We start from the raw sequence: 27674 nt of genomic DNA, 5'->3' as shown, positions 1-27674 counted from the left end.
GCTCCCATCCACATTTCAAAAGCAATATTTTCCTTTAGCTGGTTGATTTGTATTTATTAAAAATGGCACCATCTTTGTTCCTTTTGCCTCGAATCCCATGATACTATAAAGATGCTGATTTCTATCCGTCTCTCCTCACTCAACACCAAATAACCCCCTCCAGCCCTGACAGCAGCACTGTTCAGTTGTCAGTGTCTTCACACGGCGATGGCTATAATCAGCTCTGTCAGCTCTGCTGCAGAGAATGAACTGTCTCCTTCCTGTAGCCATCAGATTCTTCCTGCCTTCATTCTTCTATCAAGTGCCTGTCTTACAGCAGAGGCTGTGGTCGACACCCACTGGAACGTATAAGTGATGTTGAGTCCAAAGGAAGAAGGGCAACGCTCTCCACGAGTGTTAATGATGGCTCGCTGTCATGCTGGCTTTAGTGGCTGAGAGGCTGAAATGGGGCTTTGATCCCTGCTCTCTGGCTGACAGGCTCACTGGCTGACTGGCAAGAGCAGAGGGGTCATGGGAGGACAAAGTCAAATTTATCAGAGAAGGATTAGGGAGGTGGAGGACGGACCTGAACACGCCCTCTCTCTTTCTCTCCGTCCCAAATAGCTGAAAAAGACTGTGACCAATAAACACATGAAAATTAATTTCAATTTCATCTCTGGGGCTGTGGCCTCTGTATGCTACCAAGGAATGTGACCTTTGCTTTTTAAGTAAATGTTAAGTCTAGCTTTATCTTTTTTTCATGTAATATCTTCTATTCATTATTAACATCTGACCAGGTTATGGCTTCACGAAAAGCATATTTTAAAAGTTGCAGTGGACTGAGGGACTGCTCTCAGAAGAGTTTTATTATTTTATTGCATACTTGGATTAATTTGCCCTTTCAGCTGGAACTACTGTCAAACTAAGCAAAGATAATAAGCTACATCTCTGCAGGCACTCACTGCAGAGCTCACTGCAATCATCATTTTCTCACTTTTCTTTTCAAGGATGAGGAGACATGGAACTGGCAGGAATAACACCAACCGGCACCCTCATGGTTTTGTTTTTTGTTGTTAAGTATTCAGCGCAGGTTTCATCGTAGGATACTAAAGTCAGTGGCAGATGCAAACACAAACATAAACTTGATTCAGGTAATAAGTCATATGTGTAAAAACAATGTGCACACGTCATTAAATCTTCCACATCAAAAATTCACTCTGTTCTGCAATAAATCGTAGTTGGTGCATTGAACATATGTGATGTGTCGGAAATTGCATATAAAACGCCTTTCCAGCTATGGTTTTATAGTGCCATCTTTTTAATGTGTGAATATCATGTGGCTGTCCAAAATCACTTCAAATATATACCTGCCTAAGATTTAATTTTTTCCCCACCTAAAGATACAGTGCACAAAAACTTTGGGCATCAAACCCTTCTGATAAACAAGACGGGTGCATGATCGATCTTTTAGCCATGTGAATTGAACCCATTGTGCAGTAGAAGCATCTGTCCACAGCATACAGTACAGTACAGTATGTGATGGAGTAGTGGGAAGCTTGATAGATTTCAGTCAGAGCTATTGAGGGAGGGGAGTCACAGCTGTGGATATCCACCATCGCTTGGCAATTGGAAAGATGGGCTTCTGGGTTAGGGGTTAGGGGGTTTATCATCATTCCATGATAGGTGATGCACTCCCCAAAAAAATCTTTGCACATGCTGCAACTCATATTCCAATACTAACTACAGTCTTATTTGTTTTCTGACAGCATGATTGTAAATTGAGTCTGTGGTGCTTAAAATGAGAAATGATATCTGTTTTGTTTTTTCAGTGTTCCTCTCTATTGGCATTTGATGTGTCAGGGAACAGAAACATCACACTTGCACCACCAAAGTCCCTGAGCACTTTACCAACACATTTCTTCCAATTTAACCACATCACATTCCTACAGTGATCATTTGCAGCATCAGTGCAGCAGTTATGACTTTAGTTGTCGAAAGAAAGCATGGGTGTATTTCATTTTAGATGGCAACTATCCTTCATTGGAACCTGAATACTGTGGAACTTTTTCAGCAGATTGCTTGAAACCCCTCAAGATAAATTCTGACAGTATGTTTATGGCTGCCATTGTTTACAATGCCAGTTTGGCCAACTGTGGGCCAGTCAGCATCTTGTAATGAGTGGTGCATGATTGAGTTCACTCGTCAGAGTTAGATGTGAGATCCTTTGCGTATTCCGGGCTCATGATGCTATTTCAGCTCTGGCACTCGGTCCACAAGCAAAGGACGGGATGACTGGGCGAGATGGTCCTTTGTGGTGCAGCAAAACGGAGATGTGTGAAAAGTGTGTGGGTGAGATGACTGGATTTGATTATGGAGCTACCAACGTCCTGAGGGAAAATAGATAATGGATGAGTGAAAAAGTGTGTGTGTGTCTGTGCGTGCGTGCGAGCGTGCGTGCGTGCGTGCGTGTGTGTGTGTGCGCACGCACAAATTGTTCTCCTGGCTGTATTCATAAGGATGTGATTGCATTCGTGATGGTTTAGGACAATTATTGTTGTGGATTGTGTGTACATATATATATATATATATATATATGTATATGTACGTATGTGTGTGTGTGTATATATATATATATATATATATATATATATATATATATATATGTATATGTATGATTTGTGAGTGTCAGTGTTAGCTAACTTTACCAGCCCCACTTAGATATTATCTCACTGGTTGGACACAATACTGCTGTGGATGTTCACATGTCCATTTTCTCACACAGTGACAAACTAATTCAGAACTGATGACCTTGCCTTGTGAAGAGAGAAGTCTGTAGTGCACAGGCTGACGAGACAGAGCAACAGCTGCACTGCGCAGCAGCACATTTATCAGACCATTGAAGAGAAAGTGACCACAAATCTGCTCAGAGCAGTCAGGTGTATGACTGAGTTTCTATGGTTATGTGGATACTTTAAAACTTTCTCATGATACAGACACACACAGACACACACACATGCACCAAATTAAACAAACACTGTATGAAGAGTTTCTCACTTAACTTTGCAACAGGTAACAGTATGCGGAATAACGGATCACCAAAAGAGAGACGCTAGAGCTGCTTCTACAAATTGGAAATTCAAGTCATCAACATCATACATTTGTGACATTTATATCTTTTTTTGTATTATCAGACTGTACTTTGGGTCATTAGCTTAATCCTTCTTGTGTCCTCCCGTCATCCACGCAGTTATATCTTGTTGTGGGTTATCTGGTGTTGAAATCAAGGATTTTTTTATTTTATATAAGTTTGCTACTCCATCTCAAAACATAACCGGGTGCCCTTGACAATGGATCAAAGCGCATATTGCAGCATAAATATTAAATATTCCTATTACCCACATAACAAGGCAGCCTATGAAAATGAAATAACAACAAGGACAGTGATAAATGAGAGGCAGTGAAAAAGGGCTAATGAAAGTATTTTGATAACATCATCCAGCTTTCATAAAACTGTGCTGGATGTGCTTTACCCCACACTCATCTCCCTCTCTTATAAACATATTACCCTCCTACTGCCATATTTCCCCCAACTGCTTTCTTCATGTTTCCTCTCCTCCCTTCCCCATCTGTTCACTCCTTCCTCTCCTCTCCTCTCCTCTCCTCTCCTGTTCTTCCCTCGTCATTCCTCATTAACTCCCCCCTTCCCAAGTCACTCACCGCCACCATCCACTTGTTCCTTTAATCTCGTCTCACGAGCGGTGCTCCTTCATGGTGTGAGGACAGCCTCCGAGCTACAATCAATCCTAGTTGAAATGTCCTTGAGGAAAACCTGTTTTTGCTTTTCTTAGGCAACACATTTTCACTGCTCAGTGAAAACCTCATACTTTTTTAAAGGATTTTTAAACATACTGAATCCAATCAGCCCTGCAGAATATAGGTGCATGTTGTTTTTTGCAGTGACATGTAGGCTTGTTTATAATAGTAATCTATAAGTCCTAAATACGGTGGTGCATACCCCTGGCTTCTGAACATGAACTCATTGTTATGGCATTAACGTTATTATATAAAATGACCGTGTCACTTACCATCACCATGTTTTTTTTTTGTAACCTCTGTGACTGCTTCACAATAAATGCGGAATGTGTGGGTTGTATTTACAGTCATTTTACAGAACTCAGACATGGCATTAGGGAAAGTGAGCTCTAAACAGGGATGATATAAATAAAAATTTATAGACACTGGATTACAAGCACGTAGTATTAGAATGCAGCAAAGAAATGTTGGACTAAAAATGCAAAAAGTAAATACTATGTTAAATGGCTGTTCAATTTCAGATCATAGATATTATGAAAAATGGAAACAGTTTTCCTAAGGAGAACAACAACACATGCCTCTAGAGACTTTAGTGGCTTTAACCACATTATTGCTGTCCTCTTCATGTCATTTTAACCTAAACCAAGACTGTACCCTAAACATAACCAGTTTTTATTTAGCCTAAACCAAGTGGCAAACCATCGTGACGTCACCCATTGTTTTTTTAGCTGCCGTTTTGTAGCCTCGAGTTTAGCATTTTCGCCAGCGCCATCTTGGTTTTTTCAATCCAGAAGTTACCATATTCTCAGGAGCCAGGGCTGACTGAGAGCTTGTCCACTATTCGGCCATCTACACCTGCAACCTACCACCTGTCGATCACACTGTATCCATGTCCCAATGCATACAGTGCTTTATCGTCTATTTTACTATCGATGGAACATAATTTGCAACATCATACATTGAAGAAGTTCAACCTAGAGATTGAGACCATCAATTCCTCCATAAAAATGGTTTACTGACACTTGATTTACTTTTCTACATCAAATGAGAAGTCGGGTCATTTTCTCATAGACTTGCAACAAGTGGAGTCGCCCTCTGCTGGTCATTTGAGAGAATACAGGTGCTTCACTCTCTTGACCCGATGACGACGTCCATTTTTATATACAGTCTATGACCTAAACATAACCAAACCTAAACCATGGTGTTGTCACATCTTACAGTAAAGGGAATTAATTTTCTGACACTGGTTTGTAACAGTTTAAAAGACAAATGGATGCCAGCCAGTCAGATCAGACACTGCTGTTTGTTGTTCAAGAGGGAACGGATTAAACATTTGGTGGGTTAATTTGGAAGTCTTCTTACAAAAACACTGTTTTAATTTGGAAAATAACAACTTACACGAGAATGAAACTCTTATACAGTAATGAGCAGACAGTCTTTCCTTCGCTACCATTTGTATTTATGTTCATTCAGTGGTCACTTTATTAGGGACACCTGTCCAATCTAATGCCATTTAATGCAGCATGCAGCTCTGCATGCAGCTCTGCCATAAAATCTGACTTTGAAGAGCTTATGGTATTAGGTATTTACACTGCCAGACAGGTGAAAATTCAGCTTTGTCTTTATTATTGATGTCATACTAAATTACTCTGGACATCTTTCATATTTTAACCCAACCCATACAAATGTGAGAGACAGACACAATATTAGAAACTGTTCTTGGTATATTGTGATCCAGTTGAAGTAACATACACAGTATCTATTAAGTGTTTATGCTTTATATAAAGCTTTTGGAAAAAAGGGGAATTACATCTTTTCCTAAGCAACTTTTATTTGCTTAGGAATAAACCTGCCCTATATTTAGCAAAATGTCTGTTGCTCCATTTCAGTTGTTCCTTTTTTCATCTTCTGTATCCTGCAGTTAGAAGGAGTCTAGTTCAGTTCTTCCCCTAGTTGAGTTGAGTTGAGTTGAGTTGTCTTGTGTTGAGTGCAAGCACAAGGTGAAGCACAGAGCCTGGGCTCTATGAATACTGTATAGATTCACTTTACACCCACAAGCTGTACTCCGTGAACCAGAAAAATACACCCTCTGTGTTGACCTTTGACCCTTGATGCTTAGATGCATTCCACAGTCTTCTCTTGGATTCAAATTTCCAGAGAATACTGTGTATATATTATTCAAATGGATACGATGTTGTATGTTTTATGTTATTTTATGTGGGGTAGCAGGCACACTCGCATCTATAAGACCCTCTCTCTGCTCCAGCCATGGTTCACTTACAAGAAATGAAGTCCAGATAGGCATGTCATGTCACAGTGATGGATACTAGATCAAAACAGTGTGTATAAATACATTTTGAGGAGGCCTCAGTCAATTTAAAAAATGGATAAGCTCCCAAAGTTTAACTTATTGCCTGTGGCAGCCTTTTAATGCTGACTTGTACTCTTTTCCAAGTAAAGAATCTCATCAGCTGAATTTGCATGTCTTGAAACGCCTCTTCCAAAAGAGCCACTCATCCCCAGATATTTATCATCCCTTTCACAGCCCACATTCTGAGTTGGAGAGCCGAGGAACCTCCTGCAGTTTAGAGGCAACGAGCTCTCTCATTATTGTGGTTTGTCTCAGATCTCAAATAAATAAAGTCAGCGGTGTATGTGTGTGTGTCTAACAGCCGCTTGTTTCTTCTCCCTGTGCAAGTGGAACTCCGTTACACTCAGTCTATTTCGGATCTAATACTCTGAGGACTACCTCACTCATTTTTCCAACTCATTCTCTCACACACGTTCCCTGACACACATTTTTTTTCTTCCATTCTTTTTCTTCCATTTGATTGTCTCTTACAATCCCACTTTTTTTTTTGATTTCACAAATTCCCTTATGCACAGCAGCATACACACCCAACTCCTGCCCGCGCTGCCTCTGCACATCTCAGATATTTTCATAACCTCATTTACATGAGGGAAGTTGTGTTTCAGGAAGTTAGTTTGGAACACTTTTAGTATTGCCGATCCCTTTGAAAATTGTTATGTAACACCTCATGAAAATATGGTGACACATTTCAAATATTTCATGTCAAAGCCGTGGTTTTTATAATGCCCCTGTGAAAAGCTGACTCTTTTCCTTGAGGGGATGCTAAGCCTAACTTGTGTCTAGTTGAAAAAGCTCTTTATCATCCTGTTCAAATGTTGGAGCAATCTATTTCAATTTATCAAACATTTTCAGTGTCTACATGTCTCTCTTTGTGCTGCAAAAGAAAGGGTTAAGCTATATTCCCTTTCACAGAGAATACATCGTTGTCAGAAAAGGATCAGGGAATGTCAATGTTGATGTAAGGGGACTGCATTTTACAGTATTTACCTGAGTTTGCAATCCTGCAAAAATATTCTAGTCAGTTAAACTCTTCTTTGGCTTATTTGAGGAGCTGTTTTGATGTATTGCTGTGGAGGAGCGCCTCAGTTGGGAAGAGGTTCCACTTCCACATTTAGGACACGACTGTTGTTGTCTTGGGGCTGGTGTGTGGGAAAGCGTACGCTGTTGGGGTTTCACTTGACACAGGGTAATAAAGCAATCCCTTTGATGAGGTTTTGTTTCAGTAGGCCTCATTTTTCAATACATTCAGGTTGAGCTCCTGCTTGCTGGGTGTTAGTGTTTGAAGCTTCAGTTCATGCAGCATTTTTGTCCCACTTCCTGACTGAGTGTCTTTATGCACATTTCTCCTGCATGTACTGTGCAATACATATATGATTATTATAAAAATGGGGAATGTACATTGTATGCCACAGTTTGCATGGTTGACATGAGGATTAAATTGGAAATTTAAAGAACAGTAAATTCTCTCATGAAAGTCATTCTTTAGAAAATAGCCGGGGGCACAGCAGAGCACAAACAAATAAAGGTCAGGCAGTAATACAGGGCCGGTAAAAAAAAACAACAGCACCATGTTGAGGGAGATGACATTACCTGTAGCCATACCAGAGCAGTCAACATGGTAAATTGAGTATAATGTTCATTTCCATAGCACTAACACCATCATCACAGACAACAGAGCCACTACTCTAATGCATGTTTCCTTTTTTGTGAAAGAATGTAATTTTTGCATACTCTAATTAATTTATTCATCCTCTGCCATACACCTGTCAGCAAAGCTCAACAGTTCTTGTTTTGTTTAGTAGAACAATATTTATTGAAATGGACATTACTCTGAATTAATTAAGACAACAGGTAGACTTGGAGTAAGATAGGTAGATAGGAATAAATATCAGAATAGGAACATAAAACATACAACAGATATTTATCCTTGTCTCATTTCATCAGACAGATACAGTCGGCTGAATTTTCACTAGTTAGCTTCAAATCAGGTTGAGCTATCTTTAATTCAGGTCCCCATTTCACGTAAAACTGAAAGACAATTATAATCTTTGTGTAGTTATGTTTCCCGGCTGCGATTATCACACACTTCAGATTAAGTGAACTGACATGAAATTGTTTTTTGTCAGATGTCCAGAGCACAGGTTTGAAAATAATTCAATGACACCAAATGCTTTTAATTATTCAAGGCAGCAGAAAATGCCCCCTTTGCATAAGATAAGTAGAAGTATATAAAGCTGTTTTGTGATGCTGTTGTTATCACAATAATGCCTACTTAAACTATAATGATGTTGTGCTTTCATTTTTTGCTTCCCCTTCATTGTTTACTAATGGACATAAAACATATGTCTCTCATTTGTTTTTGTGAAAACCTCAAATCTCAAAATACCTGTTCAAAACACTAATATCCATAATGGCCATTATCCATTTGATTTATGATCTAACATACACAGCTCGTGTCAGTGATACAATGAATATCACCAAATAAACCAATCAGCAAGGAGCAAGAAATATGTAGAAACATTTTTACACTATATGAGAAACTCACGATGTTGAGGTGCAGTCTCAAGTTTTGGACATCGACTGTAGACCTCAGAGGCAGAGCTAAGTTCAAAGCTGTTTACTTGTTAGATGAAGTTGATCCATCTGATGGAGCGGGCAGGCCGAGGCACAGGCAGCGGAACCTCGGCAGATCAATAGTGTGAAACGGGAGACAAACGGAGGCTGAGCGTGGCAGGCAGACCAGGAATCTGCAGGCGCAGGTAGACACAGGATTAGCCAGGGAAAAACAACACAGAGTACAAGGTGTTAACTATAGAAGATGCTGGCTAGACACAGAACAATCTGGTCAGGAGTCGAGTGAAGGACCGGTGCTTATACTGTATACTGCTGCTTCAGGTGGAGTACATGAGCTGAGAGACAGACAGACACACAGAACATACAAGAAGTCATACAAGTCTTTCTCACAAAGTTACTGTAGAAGCTTATTCTGGATATTGTTCTCATATTCAAGTACATTGCCATAGCAACACAGGTTTCTCATGAAAGACAGGTTTCTCTTAAGAAATGTTATAAGAGGAGTATGGGAAAAAACATGACATCGTCCTCACCGGTTATCTTTCTTAACACCCTCACTCTGAGAGAATCACTCTGGCCAAACTGCAATTGGTTTACAGCAGCCTTTCTGCCTCAAGCAGAAAAAAGAGAATGTATTCCCTTGAGGTATAAAGAGAATATACAGTATTTAATTCAGACGCTGAGGCACTTGCTATGGTGCCCACAAAACCAATATTATTTACAAAATGGCAGATCTAAATTGCTCTCCATTATAAGTAATTTAATCAGAGATATAGTTTATGTTCGCTGGTCACTGTCACACTCTAAAGTGCTAGATGTTATCTGAACGGCATCATTGCTGCACCAAGAGGGCCACATTGTCCAGAAAGACATTACTTCCTTTAATGTAGCATAACAGAGCAGACTCTCTTTCTGACATATTTGCATCGTCTCTATTTGAATTTATTTTTAAATGTTACTTTACTTCCGGGCAATTCTAAAAAAAAATGTATGTGTTGACTGAGTGAATGTTGGAGAATAAAGAGCAGTGGCACAGGAATGAAAGCAATTCCAGCCTGCGTTTAACATAAGAGATAATGGAGAGAGCATTAGAGGGATAACACACAGCCGCCAGATAAACAGGACGCGGAAATGACAGAGATGGAGAGGAAGCAGTGGCGGGTGACATATCTGGGCTGATTCATTCATTTTGTACCGTTGTGCAAGAAAAACATAAACCAAATTAGGAAAGAGAGGGAGTAAGGGAGGGAATACTAAGATAATTGGTTGGATGTTACTGTCTGCACATAAAGTACATGCAAACACACACGCACACACAAGTCTGAAAAAATGCAGATGTTAAGTTTCCATTGAGGGTATTGCTGCTGTTCTAATGAACAAGGCAACTAGTATAACATCTACCAATGTTCAGCCTCAGTGTCACGGCTAATTTCTGTTAATTACAGAAATACTTCACATCCACTATTTTACTCACCCCTGAACCCTACTTGTGGTTACAGTATGTAAGTTATATTTGCACAGATTGCAGTGACCGTGTCACAATTATTGAAAGCCTAAGTAAAGCACACACACACTGTCACCCTAGGCAAATCTTGCATTTGTGTCTCCAACTCAGTGACATACTGGTTGGGTTTAAAAATGTGTCTGACATTCGCCTGTTTGCTTATATGAGAGTTGTCAAGAGACACAAGAAAAATGTGAAGGCAATCTCGACGCACACCGTCTTTGCTCTCTTTTAATTTGTGTTGAAGGGGCACACTGAGCTTGCAGCTCCAAATATAAAAAATATAAGCGATAAAAGGTCAGGTTCCACACTTTCTTTATTAATATTAATGTATCATTTTTAGATGAAGTGAGAAAAATAGCAACCTCCTCTGCAGTTAACAGTATATAAACAGTTCTCAATCAAATTCAGCAGTTTGCAAAGAGAGAATACGTGTGAAAACAGTTTGCACTTGAATTAACATTTCTTTTTCAGGCACCAAAGTTCCATTACTTGTTGTTCGTGGAGAGCTGAAGCCATGACTACGTGTCTAACATAGCCTCTGTAACTCCCATATTCAAAGACAAATCGTTAATCTTCATGCAACTACAGCACTTCCAATGAAACATTTAAATCATTGCAAAAGTTGAAGAATGGCTACTTTTTAAAATCCTTATTTGTATTTGTTGGCACATCAAGAACTACAGCTCCCATAAGAGAATACAACAAGTGTGGTTACATATGTTATGGTAGCTTTTGGTTTCATATTATCCAAACAAACTCAACAAAACCCCCTTCCAAAGTCATCTCTCAGTGTTTACTTGTGGTCTCTTACGTTGTCCAACTAATGAAGGGTCTCTTCTATTTTCTGTTGTTACTGTAGACCTGTCAAAGCTAACCGTGACCCCTCCACTTGCTCAAGGACTCCCCTCCTCTGTTAAGTCGTAACATTTATCCTGCAAATGTCAAGGGCTCATGGGAAAATGTTTGCTAATGATTGCTGAATACATAAACATACATTTTTTTAAAGCGAAGCTCTGTTCCAAATCTCAAAAGGAATTTTAATATTTTTCATGTTTTTTTGTTTTGGTCCATTCGTTTCCCGACAGATTAACAAAGTCTAAGTCAAACTCTATGTCTTCTTCAAATTTCAACTCTCCTTCATTTCATGCAGAGCACTTAGCTTTTGTTCTGGGAGCAGCCCCCCCATGATTTTCGTACAAAAGGAAATTTATTTAGCGTTGATTCTGGTCAGTGTGACAACCAGAGGAACAGAAGCATATGACTACAGAGTTGCATGCAACTGACCAAATTTAAGTTTGGACATTTTTGACAAATCTGGATAATTATGTGCTTTTGCTTATCTTGAGTCACTGAGTCCTTACACTGACAATCCATGACATATTGTTGTCATGGTTTAAGAGACTGCGACACAGCAATTTACAACATTCACTATGTGTAATGTTGCCAGAGATCTTGATAAATCACATTAAAACAATAACAATGGAGCTGAAATAAATAGGGATTGCTGCATCGTGTGTGCCAATGCACCCTCTGAGGGCTGTTAGGGTGGGTGGATGGAAGGGGTCCAAAGGTAGGCTCAATAAATGAAATTGAACAAACCAACCAATTACTAGAAATACATTCCCGATACCCCTTTTTTTTGTTTATAAGCACGATAATCTGAAGATAACAAGAGCTTATCCACATCCCCTTTCCTCTGCTGGACTCGTAACATTGCAATATTTCTAATTAAGGATGAAATGACTTATAAAGTAAATGTGCAAGTCTTTGCTCCGCTTTGTTAATTCAATTCTCTTGCTTTCAAAGCATCAATTCCATTATTCTGTTCAATTTAGATCAAACTGCATTGAACAGCACTTTTGCCTGGAACCTTGGACTCTGCTGCTAGTTTTTTAAATGCAGTGAACACTTAATCCACAGGAATTTTGACAGCCACAGAATATGAGCCAGTATGCTAACTTTGAACAGACAATGAAAAATATAAGTTGTCACGATTTCATGTAATTCCTTTTTTTTTTAATCAGTGTCTTGTCAACTTGTTCTTGGAAGGTATAAAATGTAGCGAGGAGGAAATACAGGAGCAGAGAAAAGATCAAAATGGATTGAGTCTGATGAAAGAACACCGCTGAAGATTTATGACAACTGAAACTGTGGAAGAAAAGGAAACGAGAAAGAAACAGAAACAGGAATCAGAGAAGCCAGCAGACTTTGGTATCTTGAGTGAGGGCTCTTATGTCACTGAAAACAAGAAGAAGGGTAATAGTGTTGGCTGCATAGTCGCCTCTGGCAGTCATTGCAAAAAGGTCAAGCGAGCATGATGGAAGTGTAACATGGGCACACTTGAAACACAGGTGTGGGTTGTGAGATTTAAAGAAAATGCATTAAAATACTGTAAAGTCCAGGAGAAGCGAAAGAAAGACTGAGTGGGAACGTGTAGAGGAGAGTGCATGAAAGACAGTAAGCAAAGGGAGAACATAAAAGGGAAGAGTTCGCTTCCTCATGTCAGCCAGACAGAGCCACAGAAAGTGGGTAGTAAACGTGTGAGTTGAACCAAGAATCTGAAAGACTGAAAACCTTTTTCGGCCTCTGCGCTGGGTGAAAAAGTGTTTTAGATATCGTCTGGTAAAAGGGTTCTACGGACTCCCATTTTCAAATTTAAGATAGACTAGATTAAAACTCCCGCACAAAAAATATCCCATACAATAATCTACAGATAATATTCGTCTGCATAGCATCTTCTTTTTAAAGATTACTGGTAATAGGTTGAGCTTACAGTCATCTCTCGTGCATATCATTCTTTTAATGGATGAAGCACATAGTAGCACACAGAAAATAATTTCACAAGAGGGCACATTTCACTGACTGACAGAGACTGGGGGGCGGAGGGGGGCCGGGTTGGTGGAAGGGCACGCCGTGTGAAAGTGAACGTTGAAAATGACCCTTCTGGTTATCTTTCTCCTCGCATTACACAATCATATAATTTTCTGCCTCCAGCCTCTCATGGAAATCAATTCTGCTGGCAGTAATCACACCTCAGGTTCAGAAGATTCCTTTAGAAGGGGTCTGTAAAAGGTTGCGAACTAATGACATCCGGCACTAACTGTCACAATCGTCAGAGGCTAAAACCATCACTCTACGGATGACGATGATATCATCACGTTGAATAAACAGTAAAATCCACGGAGCCTAATGGTGTTAAGATCAAATCTCACACAAGAGTTCGTTATCCTTCAATCACTTTCGCTGTTATAGGAAAAGTGTGAGGTTCAACGTTGCATGCCGCTGCAAAGAGGGAGGCGTGGTAGGTGTTTGAAGGGCAGAGAACGAGATCCAGTAAACACACAGACGTGCTTGTAATCAGGCTGCCATTGTTTGACTTGCCAAACAATTTTCTGCACCGATATGCTGCCTGGTCAACTGGAGGACCAAGTGGCTACATCGATTTGAACTCCCTTTGCATCTGCATCAACGCTGTGAGGTAGTTATCACAGTAGGCTACCAGCTTGCCCTCTTCCTTTACTGGACCATGTGAAGGTCTATAGTTGTATCGTCGAAAAGATTTGGTATTTCAGTATGTGTCGTCACTACATTTCTGATTAAAGCTCCTTCAAAACCGTTTCCATTAGTTCTGTTGCATCTGCTAGGGTGAATCAAAATGAGCCTTCTTACTGGTGTGCAGTGTTTTGTGACCTTCCAACATACTGTAGCTCCACTCGTTGTTTCGGACCTTGGTCCGGACTTTCAGATGTGAAAATGCCCTGAGTGTACTGCACCCTGGTCAGCTACGGCCTCAAGCATACTGACTATCGGCATGCTAGACTCCAGCCACCATCCTTGTCAGCTATCTCCCAGGCTACGTCAGCTCTTTTCCAGTCTGGGTTGGCCGTCTTAACCGATGCTGAACCACGTGAAAGGTCCCATCTTTGTTTCTGTCTTTGCCAGTGCTCTGTGACTATTCATTTCAATCCAAAAGGAACTGGGTGTTTAGAGACTCATTCCTAAATGTAAATTGGTCTACCGATGCCAGGCCAGAGTAATTCTAATAATTTACCAAAGCCCCTTTTCTTTCTTGTAATACTCATGTCATTTTAACCTTAAAACAATATTTCCCTCAAACTGTTTACAGACATGAACTCCAGTCTTGGAGACTTAGAGTTTGCTGTTGCTTTTTTCCTTTTAATTTTTGGAACATTGAGGTAAGGGGTGGCACCTGGGTGAAGTGCCCAATCGCTCACCGTGAATCTTCTAAAGATTTTCCTGCTATATTCTCACAGGGTTTTGTTTTTTTTCCTGGAAATTTTACAAGGGTGCTGGCAGGAAAAGTTCTGGAAAATGTAATTGTAATGAATGATTGTGTTTTCCGTGTGTTCCCTGTGTGATAGCGATTCATCATCAAGACTGACAATTGTTTCTCTCTTTATTTACCAGAAATCTGCTGGATAAAGACACGTTCTCCAAGTCAGATCCATGTGAGTATGTTGTAGAAGCCTTTGTCTGGGTTCTTCTGTCATCCCTCTTCTGATACTTATTTGTCTTTTTGTGTGGCTATATAGTGCTGTGACATGGGAAAACCTTTTATGCTCAGAGTGCCGTCTATGTTTGTTCACTGTACCGGGGCCCTGTCACTGGTTTCCTATTTGGAATCTGTCTGCATTTCTCTGATTGTCTCTTTCTCTCTCTTTCTATTTCTTCTGTGATATTTCATCTCTGTCTGTCCCTCTGTGGTGTATTTTTTTGTGTTTTTTACAGTATGCGTGCTCTATACTCAAGGTGTGGAAACCAAACAGTGGAGAGAGGTGAGTAACCCCCTCCCACACACACACACACACACACACACACAAACACATTTTCACACATATAAAAAGATGAAGGGACTTCCAATTAAGTTCTTGCCGTGCCCGCCATGGGCTTGTTGTAGCTGCGCGTGTGTGTGTGTGTGTGTGTGTGTGTGTGAGTAAGACTCTAGTTAAGATATTTTTTCCTTGTGAACATGCAGTAGTTGGCTTCAACCCTTCATTAAAGCTGTTCAGCTACCAGTTATCTGAAAATGCCAGGAAATATTCACTAATTGGAGACATCAACCAACAAAGAAAACCCCCCACAATGTAACGATCAATATGTTGTCATTTTAGTAATGAAACAGCACACTGGGGAGGCATTAAACCAGCTCTTACTGTGCCTTGTTTGGTTTAGTCCATGAAGTCTGTTACTTTCCCTATTCTCTGTTAAATCATCTTTGTGTTTGTCCATTACTTTTTTACAGCAGGTTAAATAACTACTACATTTTTCAAATGAAGAGATGAAATGAATACTGTATTACGTTATGAATACACATACTATTAAAGATGAAATCTGTACCTTTTCTTCAAAATAGTGTCATTTCCAGCTTTAAGCAGAAGTGGAGTAGTGGTGTTTATTATGGAAGGTTTTATGGATGAAGGCCATTATTTTTTTTAGATATGTCATTGCAAAAATGGACAGACGTGGCACATAAAAAATGTTACTTAACCTTCATTTTTAAAGGATGAGGTTGGTGACACGCCGTTTGTCTTACGTCAACAAATCCCTTTCAAAGACCAAAAACCAACCAATGGTGGTCAAAAACCACTTGAAGGTCTCTTGTTGTAGAATGTTAAATTTCCATGTCTCATTTGATGGTGAAGCTGGTCTATACAGTCGCTAAATGCTGTGAAAGCATCAAAGCGCATAATGAAATGCAGAAAGAAAATGGACACAGCCTGTATTCAGAAACAGCACCTTTAAATGAGCCGTCTGGCCAATTCTTTGATGTCTCAGTCACCCTCAGTCGCCCCCGCAGCGCGGCCCCAGAGCGTGATATTTTGTAGTTTGTGTTGAAGAGTGTATATCTGACTTGGTGTTTCTGTTTGGCTGATTGTGTATCTGTTAATAATTGGAACTTTGAGCAGTTTTTCTTTTTTTTCTTTTTGTGTTTCCATTTATACATTTGAAGTTGTTACAGAGGTTCTTTATATATTTATATGATACATATGCACTTACGTACAGATTCCCATATCCACAGTTCCATAACAGATGGCTCTGTGGGCTTTCATTCAAATGTAGCTGAGGATCTGTGTAGGGGTGAAAATAAGATGTGTGTGCATATGTGTGTATGCTTCATGCAAAGGCGTGTGCATATGTAAAGATCTTGCCCTTATATACTGTATCCTGTCACGCACTGGTGCTAAGACAGGCTGTTATAATTTTCTATCATATTCACGGATTTTTGGAAAATAGACACATCTAAATCCGCCCTGTGCTCGCTGAGATGCACCATCATACATTGTTGAGAAGGGACGGGTATTGTTGCGGCTCCCGGTGACACAGTGGATGAGACTGAACTCTCCCAAGCCTCAGACAGGCCATGCAAAGACAAACATCACAAGGACCTTGAGACAACATTTCTTCACAGGACTCTTTAGCACAAGGTCGGGTTCGGGTCATAATTGATGTTGATTTCTATGATCTTGGTGGAAGCCATCATGTCTGTCATGTGCATTTAGTTGGTGTTCACTTTGAAGGTCTCGATGACATTGAGTCATTTTTGACTAACCTGTTTAAGATCAGTGTGCTCAAGCCTTCTTTTGTGTGTTCATTCACTCTGCTCTAAAGGAAGGCGGTTTGCTCTGGGTTTGGTTTTCAGGATGATGTTACACTTGAGCTATTGGTACAACATGTCTTATCGTCATGTACAATAATACTTTCTTTGTTGATGCGTTTGTATATCAGGTAATAACCCACATGACTAGTGTGAAAAGGTTATAGGGCATGTTTACCAGGGACAAGTGCTTTGTCAAGTACTGATCCGTGGATTCATAAAAGATTCTTGTTATGCAAACTAAACTTCATTGTTCAGAATATATAATAATTTTTAAAAAAGTATAGAGAAAAAGAAAAATCCCTAACGCTGACCTCAGAGGAAGTGAAGGTGTCAAGGTCCAGAAACACACTCACACAAGCATACTCCCTCTGATCCATTTTTCTATGCTTAGAATACCTGTCTCTAAAGTTTAAGTACTGTTTAAGTGAAGCACTAATGTAATCTGTAATCTTGGAACTCAGTTACAGCAAATTGGTTGCATCATTAAAATAGTGTGACATTTATCACAATTTATTCATACTGACCAGTATCACAAATCACAAATTTGCCTCGAGGAGATTTTTTACAATCTGCACAGCATTACAACACCCTGTCTCCAGGCCGTTGAGTCAAAGAAGTAAAAATACACCAAAATACGGAAAGACTTTGTTACAAGTCACACATTACTCAGTAATGTGACGATGTCACAGCCCAGAGCTGGTCCTGGGAGATTAAACCAAATCTCATTCATTTCTCCTCCATCTTGAACTACAGCACAGGCGGCTAAACTAAAAAGTACTCAAAAATGTCAATATTTGGTGCACTGCAGCTGGAGTGGTGAACTACACAGTAACCCTAACCCACCACGTATTGTAAAAAAAAGGTGGAAGGATGTTTTTCTCTGATCATGTATACACTGCTTTAAGGAACGAGAGAGAGAAAGAGGGTGGATAGTAATAATTTACAGTGGCCTCAGGGAGATGTGACGTGTCTGACCTTTTCCCTCTTTCATCCAATTTGCTTTTGACATCACCCTCTACCACCTGCCCCTCGGTGTAGCGCTCTTTGAGACTGCATGTGGCTCCTCCAACATACTCTGTGTTTCTGTGCCTCGTAGATGATGTGGTCACAAACTTTGGCAATTGTTTTACCATGAAGCCACACACCTTGTCAGGTTTGTGGGAAAGGGCTCTGTCTTCTAGCTAGTAGTTCTTTCGGAATTTCTAAATGTGCCTCAGTGCTTTTCAGGAAAGGAAAACCATGAAAAAAACAAACTCCAATTCACTACTGTCATATTCCTTTCTCTGTGAGACTCCACCAAGCTCATTATATTGACACCATGTTACCGACTACTGAACAAGGTGCTCTACAAAGGAGGATAAAAATCCATGTTAACTACAGGACATTCAGATGACACAAATCCCCAGTGATGGTTAGCGGGGGCTCCAGGGAAGAAGATAATTAAATCTCTGTCAGGTTTGAAACCAAAAACAAAAAAAAAACCCAGACAGATAATTAAGGATTTGACTCATGTGTTGTCACCACTCTCCTGGGCTAGGGCCTTTATTTAACACCATGCTCTCAGTCACAGCTTCTGTGTGTAAGAGATTGATTAATCCATGTCTGTGGTTTAAGGACATGATCATGTTTCAAAATCTGACACAACAGGTCTCTCTTGTACCAGTTAAAAACCTGAAGGGTTCAGTTCTCCATATGTACTGTGTTTCTGTGTTTTTTGTGTGTGTGCGCACGCACATGTTGAGGGTGGAGGTCAGGGACTTCATGCCAGATTCTCATTAGCCAGCTCCAGCATCCCAGCAGTATCTAATGAACTCTGCGGCACAGTATTGTGTCTTCCACTCAGCAGGGAAATCGCATTATGGTGCTCATCTTTGCCATCACCCGTATCTTTACTGCCATGTGCTCACAGCCTCATCAACACCTCAGGGTCTCCTCCAAAGCCTGGGTGGCTCGCCGATTCAACAGCAGTGTCCTTTTCTCTTTATTGTTTAAACTAAAGGTTTTGACAACACAAGTCCACTCAACAAATTGTTGAGTAAATCAGTATAACTACATTTTTTAAATGTTATATTAAGTCCATTATGTTTTTGTGAGCAAATACTAAGGCTTGATTATCGACACAGCATGGCAGCCTCACGTTCAAGCCCTGTGTCAAAATCAAATTTCAAGACTTCATTCATTTGGTTTATATTGTGCCCAGATGGCTCAACTCCATTCAGAACGCATTATTTAAATTGAAATGTGTGGTTAATAGGATTGCCCTTAAACAGTGACATGGTGACAACCAGAAAACTTTGATGATTTTATTCACGATGGCCAAGTAGTCACTATTGTGAAAACAGTTCAAAATGATATCCAAGCATAATCAGCAAAAAAACTACAGTACTGTAAATGACATCACTTGGGTCTGGAGGTCACATGCATTTCAAATTGAGAATGTTCAACGCGTTCTTCTAGAAACTAAAGTTATATACAACTGCGACAGGAAATACGTATTGAAGGAAACATAATCCCAACGTTTCACTCCAAATTTTTGGGGCATTTGTTTGTTTACACAAACAATTTGATTAATTGGCACTGAAAGAAAAAAATGCTTGAGAGAGGAGATCAAACCACCTCCACACACCTGGCCATTGCTGAGCAAAGGGCTTTCTGGGTTGTCGGTTTCCAAAAAATTGTTGAATGCAGATTCCCACTGTTCTAACATCAGTCACCTTTGTTGAAGCTTATTGACGCTTTACTGTCAGTAAATGTCCAACAATTATTGACTTGCATACAGCAGATGGTTTTCTATTTGTGCTTTGGCAAAGCCAGTATTGACTATGGATCACTGTACAATCAAAAAGTCCTCAGGATTCATCACTCTTGATTTTGATTGGGTATTTAATTAAATAGTGTAGTTCCAGGAGGCTTACTGTAGTACATATTGTAAACTCTTAATCAGCTTTTTCCCCTACAATATTCATGTACAGTTGCTGGGTCTCTGCTCGTATTTTCTCTGGCATATTTCCCCGCATTTGGCACTTTGGGAGTGAGAATCCCGCTAATTAGGAAGCCTTAATAACTGCTTTTCTCTTCCTCTCCCTTCCCACTCTTTTCCCACTCCCACTCTCTCCTCCCCTACCTCCCCACCCAACCCCCCATTTCTGTCCAAACCCTCTGCTCCAGTTTCCCCCACTTTTTCTTCCACTCTTCAAGTCATTTTACTCGCTGCTCCTTTTCCACCCATGTTGTTTCTTTTGGTCTATGCGTGTCTCTTCTCTCTCTGTGGGGTTGATGAGTGCGTTATCCTGCCATAATTAATGTGGGATAGGAGTGAGGATCAAGGAGGAAACCCACCCATGGGTTTCTGTGCACAGCAGCACGGTGTGATTACATGTCTTTTAATCAGACCTCTGTAAATGTATGTGTTAATAAGAGAGGGGAAGAAAAAGAGGAGAACAAAGGTTAACGTGCAGCCAGATAACTGACTGTATTTGTTTAACTGTATCTAATTGTACATGGGTTTTTTTTATCTTGCTTTTCCTTTCATCATTCTTCTCTCCTGACCTGCGTCCCACTTTCTCTCTCCTTCTACAGTTTGGCAGAACGGAGGTGATAGACAACACCCTAAATCCAGACTTCGTGAGAAAGTACATCTTGGACTACTTTTTTGAGGAGAAGCAGAACCTTCGCTTCGACTTGTGAGTGATTTCCTTTGAAGTCACATCATTGGGGGTTTTTCTCTCCTGCCCTCTGTCCTCCTTCACTGTGATGTACCTCCTTCTGCCCCGTTCGGGGCCGATTGAGAGGCCCACCGTTACAGCCAGCTCCAGAAGTCCAAAGAGACGGCATTCCAGTACAAAAAGTCAGAAAACCAAGACGGACAACCATTGTTGTGCTTGTTCTTGCTGGCAATATAAGTTATGCCCATAAAGTAATTTTGCACATACAAACACCAACAACAGGTTCACTTAGAAATTCTGACTCCCCAGGTCAAATAGAGCACATTCTTGACAGGCAAAGTAATTTAGCTCATATATCTTATCCTATTCTATCCTATCAAAATCCTCACTTTAAACACCACCTACTGAACTTTAAATAATACCTATTCATATATTTGTGTATTAACATATAAATTCATTAACTCATAAGTGTATCATGTGATCTTCCTTTTTAACTTAATAGGAAGAACACAAATTATTTAATTTGTGTGTTGTTCTCAGGTGTCAAAAAATATACTTATTTTCTGTCTGATTCATGGGTGAACAGGATCTGTAATATCAGATGTTTAATCTTGGTGAATTACATTGCTCCATTTCTCTCACTTCCATTTTTTTTTATATTCTCATGCAAATCAGACCAGGTCCAACTCTCATTATCATAGAAGAGGGGGGGAAGGTCTGGTTAAACCCTTCCATTAGTCTGCTGTACAGATAATAACATCTGAAAAAAAAGGAAAGATCCTGTCCTCTTTTTTAAATCTCGGCTGATTTTGCACATCTGTCTTTTTTATCTCTGAGGATTCACACTATACTGTAAGTTTGATTTAGCTAATGCAAATATGATCTTTAATATTATGATACTTTCTTTTATCTGTTTTTTGTCTCTGTTCCGATTCCTTCTCATTCATACCTTTCTCATTTTCCCTGCACTAAGCATTTGAATTACAGTCATCAGACTTACAAACATACAAAAATATCAGGAAAGATAAAAATGTGTTGATTGCACAGAGAGTATAACCTTTCTACTCCTGCTGGTGACACATCACCAGGGTTGTTCAAAATGTCATCTCTAAGATAAGAGTCTCCTCTAATGTTTCAAGTGAAATGTCCTTGCTGCTCTCATTTTGTTTCCTCTCAGGTATGACATGGACTCCAAAAGTCCAGACCTGTCCAAACACGTGAGTGTACATGTTTTTTTTAATCCTGAACCACTGATAAATGGAAGCCAGTCTGGAGTAAACTCTGAATTATTGGCTTCAGTGACAAATTTAATTAAAAAAAAACAAACTAAACACTGCTTGATGGTGTTCAACATTGAGATTGGCCAAACCATTTTATCAGTGGTGGAAATGTGTTTTTTTCTGTAAGGCTTTAATGGGGTGTTGCATGCTGCATGGTTCCTCCTTGATGAAATAAAACAAACCCTTTTTATTGCCTGATTCTAGAAATGTCCAAATATATGTTTTTTCATTTGCAGACTTAGGGTTATCTATGTTTTAACTGTGCTATAAATGGAATCTATATATATTTTTTAGATATTTTCATCGAGTCTTATGTAGTCTTGGATGTTTTTATTTGTTGTAGTAGTGTATTGAAGGATTGTGCAATAACCTACTGTACAATCAATCATGTAGGAAAACAATGCTTTTAACCGTTAGTTTCCAATTTATGCTAAGTTAGATTACATTGTACATGATTATATTGTTTCGCTTGTTAAAACAAGGCTTTTGTTTTCCTAAGGCTGGAAACTATGGTGACAGAAAGCATTGACAAAAGTTTGTTATGAAAATAATCAGTGTGGGTGATTATTTGATGTATTTGGATGACCTGGGTTTGCATTTTTTCATCACTCGTGTGCAACTGAGTTCTCAGTTTTCACTTTCTGGCACAGCATGAGTTGTCTCTCCACCCTCACGTCGTCATCTAAAGCAGTGTTAGCAGTGCTAGGTTCTGGGTATAGTGTTGTGTTCTTGGTATATGATGTGCTCTATTGTTGTTGTTATTGTTGTTGCTGCTGCTGCCCAACCTTTCTGGAAGCCTGCAGAACTAAACGTAGGTCCCAGCATCTCTCTCACTTCTGACACTGCATGGCCGCTGTCTCACATTAATGATCCTTCTCTCAAGAGGAAGGATGGTGTCACTTAATCCGAATGAAACAGCCGAGAGACGGGCCAAGCTCTTAACTATTGTGACAGTCTCAAAGGACTCCACAACTGCCACAGTTTGATCGGCGCCCCTTCTGCCGCTAGAAGGGTGCTCGGAGGGCCCATACCTCCCCCATGGCGAACATCCTATCTCGCTTAAGGAAAATGGAAAAATTATTCACCTGTTTATCCGGATCCGCTCAGTTGTTCGAGTTATCCCCCTGACAGACAGACAGACATACAGACAGGAATGGAAACATAACTTCCTTTGCGGAGGTACAGAGATTTGGACTTAAGTTAGTTGTTGCCGCATCTGCCTCTAACAGGATTTCCAGGCTCTTCTTGTAACTTGGAGTGGAAATAGTGGACATAACAGAGCAGAGACTCGCTGAGATGAAAGACACAATAGCCTGATGTTGAATTATTTAGTGTGTGCTGACTGCCAATGCTAATTTTGGTTTGGATTGTCCCACATCCTGGCAGTGATAGTTTCAAAGAGGATTTTTTTTTTTGTCTGTCTGTCTAGTCCAAAACATATAGTCAGTTGTACCAGATCAGTTTTAGGTGATGCTGAGAGATGATGTCCGGTAAATAGCATGATTCTAAATGAAACCCTGTCTCTCTCTAAAAAGTGTTTACATTCATGTCCCACACGGTTATGCATCATATTTCTTCTCATTGTTCGTGGATCTTTGAATCCTCCATCTTCTCACCTGTTTGTCATCCTCCACAATTCAAATCAGTGGTTCCCAACATGTTCTCTAGGTTCTGGTCCAAAAGTGGGACACTGGTTCATCCTGAGTGGGTCACAATTATTTCGGTGAAAAGAAGTTATTTTGATATTTCAGAGAATAGCAAGGATAAAATGGATGCATTAAAAAAAGGATTTACATAGTCAAGTCCATGCAGTTGCTCCTGCTCAGCGTTGAGTAATAAATTATAGTTGAGTCAACTCAGGGTCCTTTTGACTGACGACTCTAACACCTCAACTTTAAGGGGACAGCCTCTGTGTGTTTGTACATTTGGATCCTGAGGCTAGACCAGTGGAGGTGCACTGCTTTAAACCATGCTCGCCGTGAATACCTTAATGTTATGGCAACATTTGACTTCAGCTCAATGAACTCGCTTCACATTTCACAGCAAAAGTGATCACACTCATTATGGTTACGAGGAAAAGAAGAGCATGGTTTCTGTCTCACAGCTGACAGCAAGCCATCAAATCTTAATGCTTCCGATACGGCCTGCAGGCATTAAATAATGTGGTGTCCTGTGACACCACTACAATCAATCAACACTTTTTACAATACAGTGTTTTGTATGGGTTCAGATTTCAAGTCTGACCACACATTCATATGTTGTCTTTCTACTCCATATACTCCTTCCTTCCTTCCTCCCTTCCTTCCTTCCAGGACTTTTTGGGACAGATGTTCTGTACTCTTGGGGAGATTGTTGGATCACCAGCCAGTCGAATGGAGAAACCACTGGGGTAAGTAAGAGCTTCAGCCAATTTCTGCACTGCCTAAATATGCTTAAGTCAAAACATGATTGAGGAACACCGTATTGCGCTCAGAGGGGAGTTCAGAGGGAAGAAAATTGCCTTGGAACCAAATAAAATAGCCATTTCCAGGTATACTTCATTTGTAGTGATAATTGTATGGAAATGGACTGAAGAAGGTGCTAATTTGCTTGGCAGAGAATGAAAGAGAGGACACAACACAGAGAAAGTAATTTGGGGGAACAGATAGAGTGAGAGCGTGAAAAAGTGAAATGGCTGGAGGAGGAGGAGGGTTATCTAGAAAGAGAAAAGTAGATTGATCAGACGATGGAGGTGAGGAAGAGACAACACTTCCTGCAAGGTGAAGCGCAGAGCAAAATTACACTTACAATTACTGCTCGTCTGCAAGGCTTGTGTTCTCACATGGGCTGAGAATAAAGTAATACTAATGGTGCATCCTGTCTCTATACATCTTTCCACCATCATAATCATCATCAGTCTGCTGGGCTCTTGCGGTTCTGGTGAAAACATTCAAATGTTCAGTGAGATTTTGCTGTTTCTCAGGTCTGAACATGTTACAGTCAGAGGGAACATTTGAATAATGATATTCAACTTTGAATTGTACAGTATGACACACATTGCCATATTCTAGGGTTGGTGAACATTTGACATGGTATCATTTTGATACTGATTTACCCATTGTCCTCTTCATCAAATCTATAATTTTATAGAGGAAATGTGTGGAATACATTTGGAAGAGATTTTATGCCTAAAATACATGATATTAAGGCTTCAGTTTTTCATAAACATTCTGAATCACCGATATTAGTGGTTGGTAAATCATTGTTCGGTAGCATTCGGATTGTGCCACATGGGTTTTAAAGATAGAACAGATATTCATTTTACTTGTTTTATCAAGAATTTGGTTCCTTTTAGGTTTTTCCTCGGCACATATTGATTTTGGACGTGTGGCATCATGATACGCTATAGCTCACTTATTAACATTGAGTTGACAGACACCTGCATCATTTATAATGTTTTCACTTAGTCATCAATTACTTATGTGCTCCTCAGACAGAAAGATGACAGATATACACACATTTGTACTTAAACCTGTTATTATCATAAGACATCTCTGCCCACAGCTCACCCTTTAGGATGACACAGTTACAAAACATTTCTGACAGTCTCTGTGTGGATGTTTTAGCAATGATGCAAAGGCTATTGATGCTGATTACTTTACGAGACTTTAGAAGTGCAAATATAAGTGCCTCTATATTAAGCTCTATATTGAGACCATATATCTTATTAAAGTTATTACGAGTTTAATATCAAACCATTTATTTCTCAACCAAGGCTTTATAGGGCATCGTTGGAAAAGGAAGTGGAGCGCTCTCCAAATCATACATATTTAATTTGAGACACGCCGAAGCAGAAAGATAATACAACTGCTTGCCAAATTTTATTCCTATAACAGCCTTTGATCTTTTTTTAAGGGTTCAAAATAAAGCTCTCCACATGGTGGAAACCCATAAAAGCAAAATTTTAAATTCATATTACTGCTCCATTATCTAAATTTCTTCCTTTAAATCAGCCACCAACCCAGATGTAATACAAATTGATTATGTCTAATGTGATGAAAAGTTTTCATGTCATGGCTGTTAATGTCACAAAATTAAAACCACGTGAATATGTCCGGGACTTGAGGTTTAGGTGGACAGGACTAAAACTTTCAGCTAGTTGAGGTTTGAAATCATACTGGAAAGGTTGCACAGCAGTTTTGTTTCATCCTCTTTTGGAGAGAGTCACAATACACAAACACAAAGTGATGCATTGCCCTGGCAGATACGCTGCCCAGTGGAGTTTTATTGTCATGTTTATGTGTAAATGAAAAGTGATTCATATTCTATTGCCATTTGTTTAAGCCAATAGTAAAATGATTCAGATAATTTTTTCATGTGTGTCTCAGTCCTCTGCACCTCATTTCACCTGCTTACACAAGATGTTCAATGGAATAAATCTTGGAAGAAACCCAAGGGTCTTTGGTAGCATGAGGCTGTTGAACTGTCTGTCTCTCTGACTGCCACTGCATTATACTACACATCTGCATCGATGTCCGAGTCTTTACAATATATATATATATAATTTGCTTAAATAGTTAGTATAGTGCATCGTAGAAGATACTAATGAAAACTAAATCTCATCTGTTTCTGTTTTCTCTTAGACACACTCACACACACAAACACACACACACACACACATTCCGTGATATACACATTTCCTGAATTGATTTAAATCCTACACCTTGGTTAAATGGAACATGAATGCGTGAGTGTTTGTCTGTGTCTTTTCATGGCTAATTGTGATGGCTTTAATCTTCCTGAAATGAGTGCTCGTTTAATTATGCAGCAGCATTCATTAAGGAGAAATGGGTAAGGAGAGAGATAGAAAGAGATGGTGTCATCAGTGACCATTCAGAGGGTGGTTGTGTGTTTGAGGCATTAGAGAAGCAGCAGAAGGCAGATGACAATTTTGGTGAAAATGTCTAAAAATGAATGCATCAATTATTTCATGAGGTATTCGAACATGGGCCTGGTGCACTCCTCGAGAAACCTGTAAGCACATATCAGCAGAACCAGTAGCAAACGCACATTTGTATCAAGTGAGGAGTAGAGTCATTTTCTCATAGACTTCTATAGAAGCTGTTTTGTTTTTTGGGGTTTTTTTTGCAACCAGTGGAGTCGCCCTCTGCTGGTCATTCCAGAGAATACAGGTTTAACATTGGCTTCACTTCCCGGACCGGAGTTTACGTCCGTTGTTACATACACTTATATCTGTGTGTGTGTGTGAAGCATTCAGTCTATTGTTTACTTCCCAGGATCATCTATAGATCCAGTGGTGTAGTGCTATTGGCCAGATGTGTAGTGGATTTATGTTACCACAGTTCCTGCAAGATCACATGATAAAGTAGCAATATAGGTCACTGAACTCAAGTTGTTGTTTGGAATGATTTGTGCAGGTGATGTGCGGAGCAAACAAAGTCCCCATCCATTCTGAGGAAATGTGTCAGTGCAGGTAGAGGTCAGGCTCTTCTAATTGGCTAAGCTTTTAAAATGTAGTGAATAAAATTTCAATTTCTATGCCCATTCACAAAAACAAAAAGTCCAAGATTTTATCTTAAAGTTTATCTTTATCTTGTGACTACAATCGACAGACAAATGAAGCTAAGCCTTGGGTTTGAATCAGACCAACCAAGCTCTTTTCACGGCAGATCTAAATTGTCCATATCAAAGCAGAAAAATGCACTAGCGTAGGCCAACAAGTAATATCATGATACAAATTCCATTTAAGTGTTTCAGTGTCAGGGCCTGGCATTGTGCATGCTGTTTTAGGGAACAGAGTCATATGATTCACCTGCGTTTGTCCTTCTATGTCAAGGCAAAAGTACAGAGTGACATTTTGCTAAGC

At 39.8% G+C, this 27674-nt stretch overlaps 1 protein-coding gene across 2 annotated transcripts in view; it reads left to right on the top strand.

Annotated features, from left to right (window-relative positions):
* Positions 1-27674, top strand: part of cpne5b (copine Vb) — an 82262-nt gene that overhangs the window by 7482 nt on the left and 47106 nt on the right. The window contains exons 2-7 of one of the 2 annotated variants that reach the window (XM_035632620.2): positions 14673-14713; positions 14994-15040; positions 20443-20546; positions 21706-21745; positions 22605-22619; positions 24121-24197. In XM_035632620.2, the coding sequence (XP_035488513.1) occupies positions 14673-14713; positions 14994-15040; positions 20443-20546; positions 21706-21745; positions 22605-22619; positions 24121-24197 (324 nt within the window). The remainder of the gene's footprint in view (positions 1-14672; positions 14714-14993; positions 15041-20442; positions 20547-21705; positions 21746-22604; positions 22620-24120; positions 24198-27674) is intronic. The other variant, XM_035632621.2, reaches the window with a different exon arrangement.

This window comes from Scophthalmus maximus, chromosome 6, assembly GCF_022379125.1.
Source record: "Scophthalmus maximus strain ysfricsl-2021 chromosome 6, ASM2237912v1, whole genome shotgun sequence".
Lineage (NCBI taxonomy): Eukaryota > Metazoa > Chordata > Actinopteri > Pleuronectiformes > Scophthalmidae > Scophthalmus > Scophthalmus maximus.
This window is presented reverse-complemented; position numbering and strand designations above follow the sequence as displayed.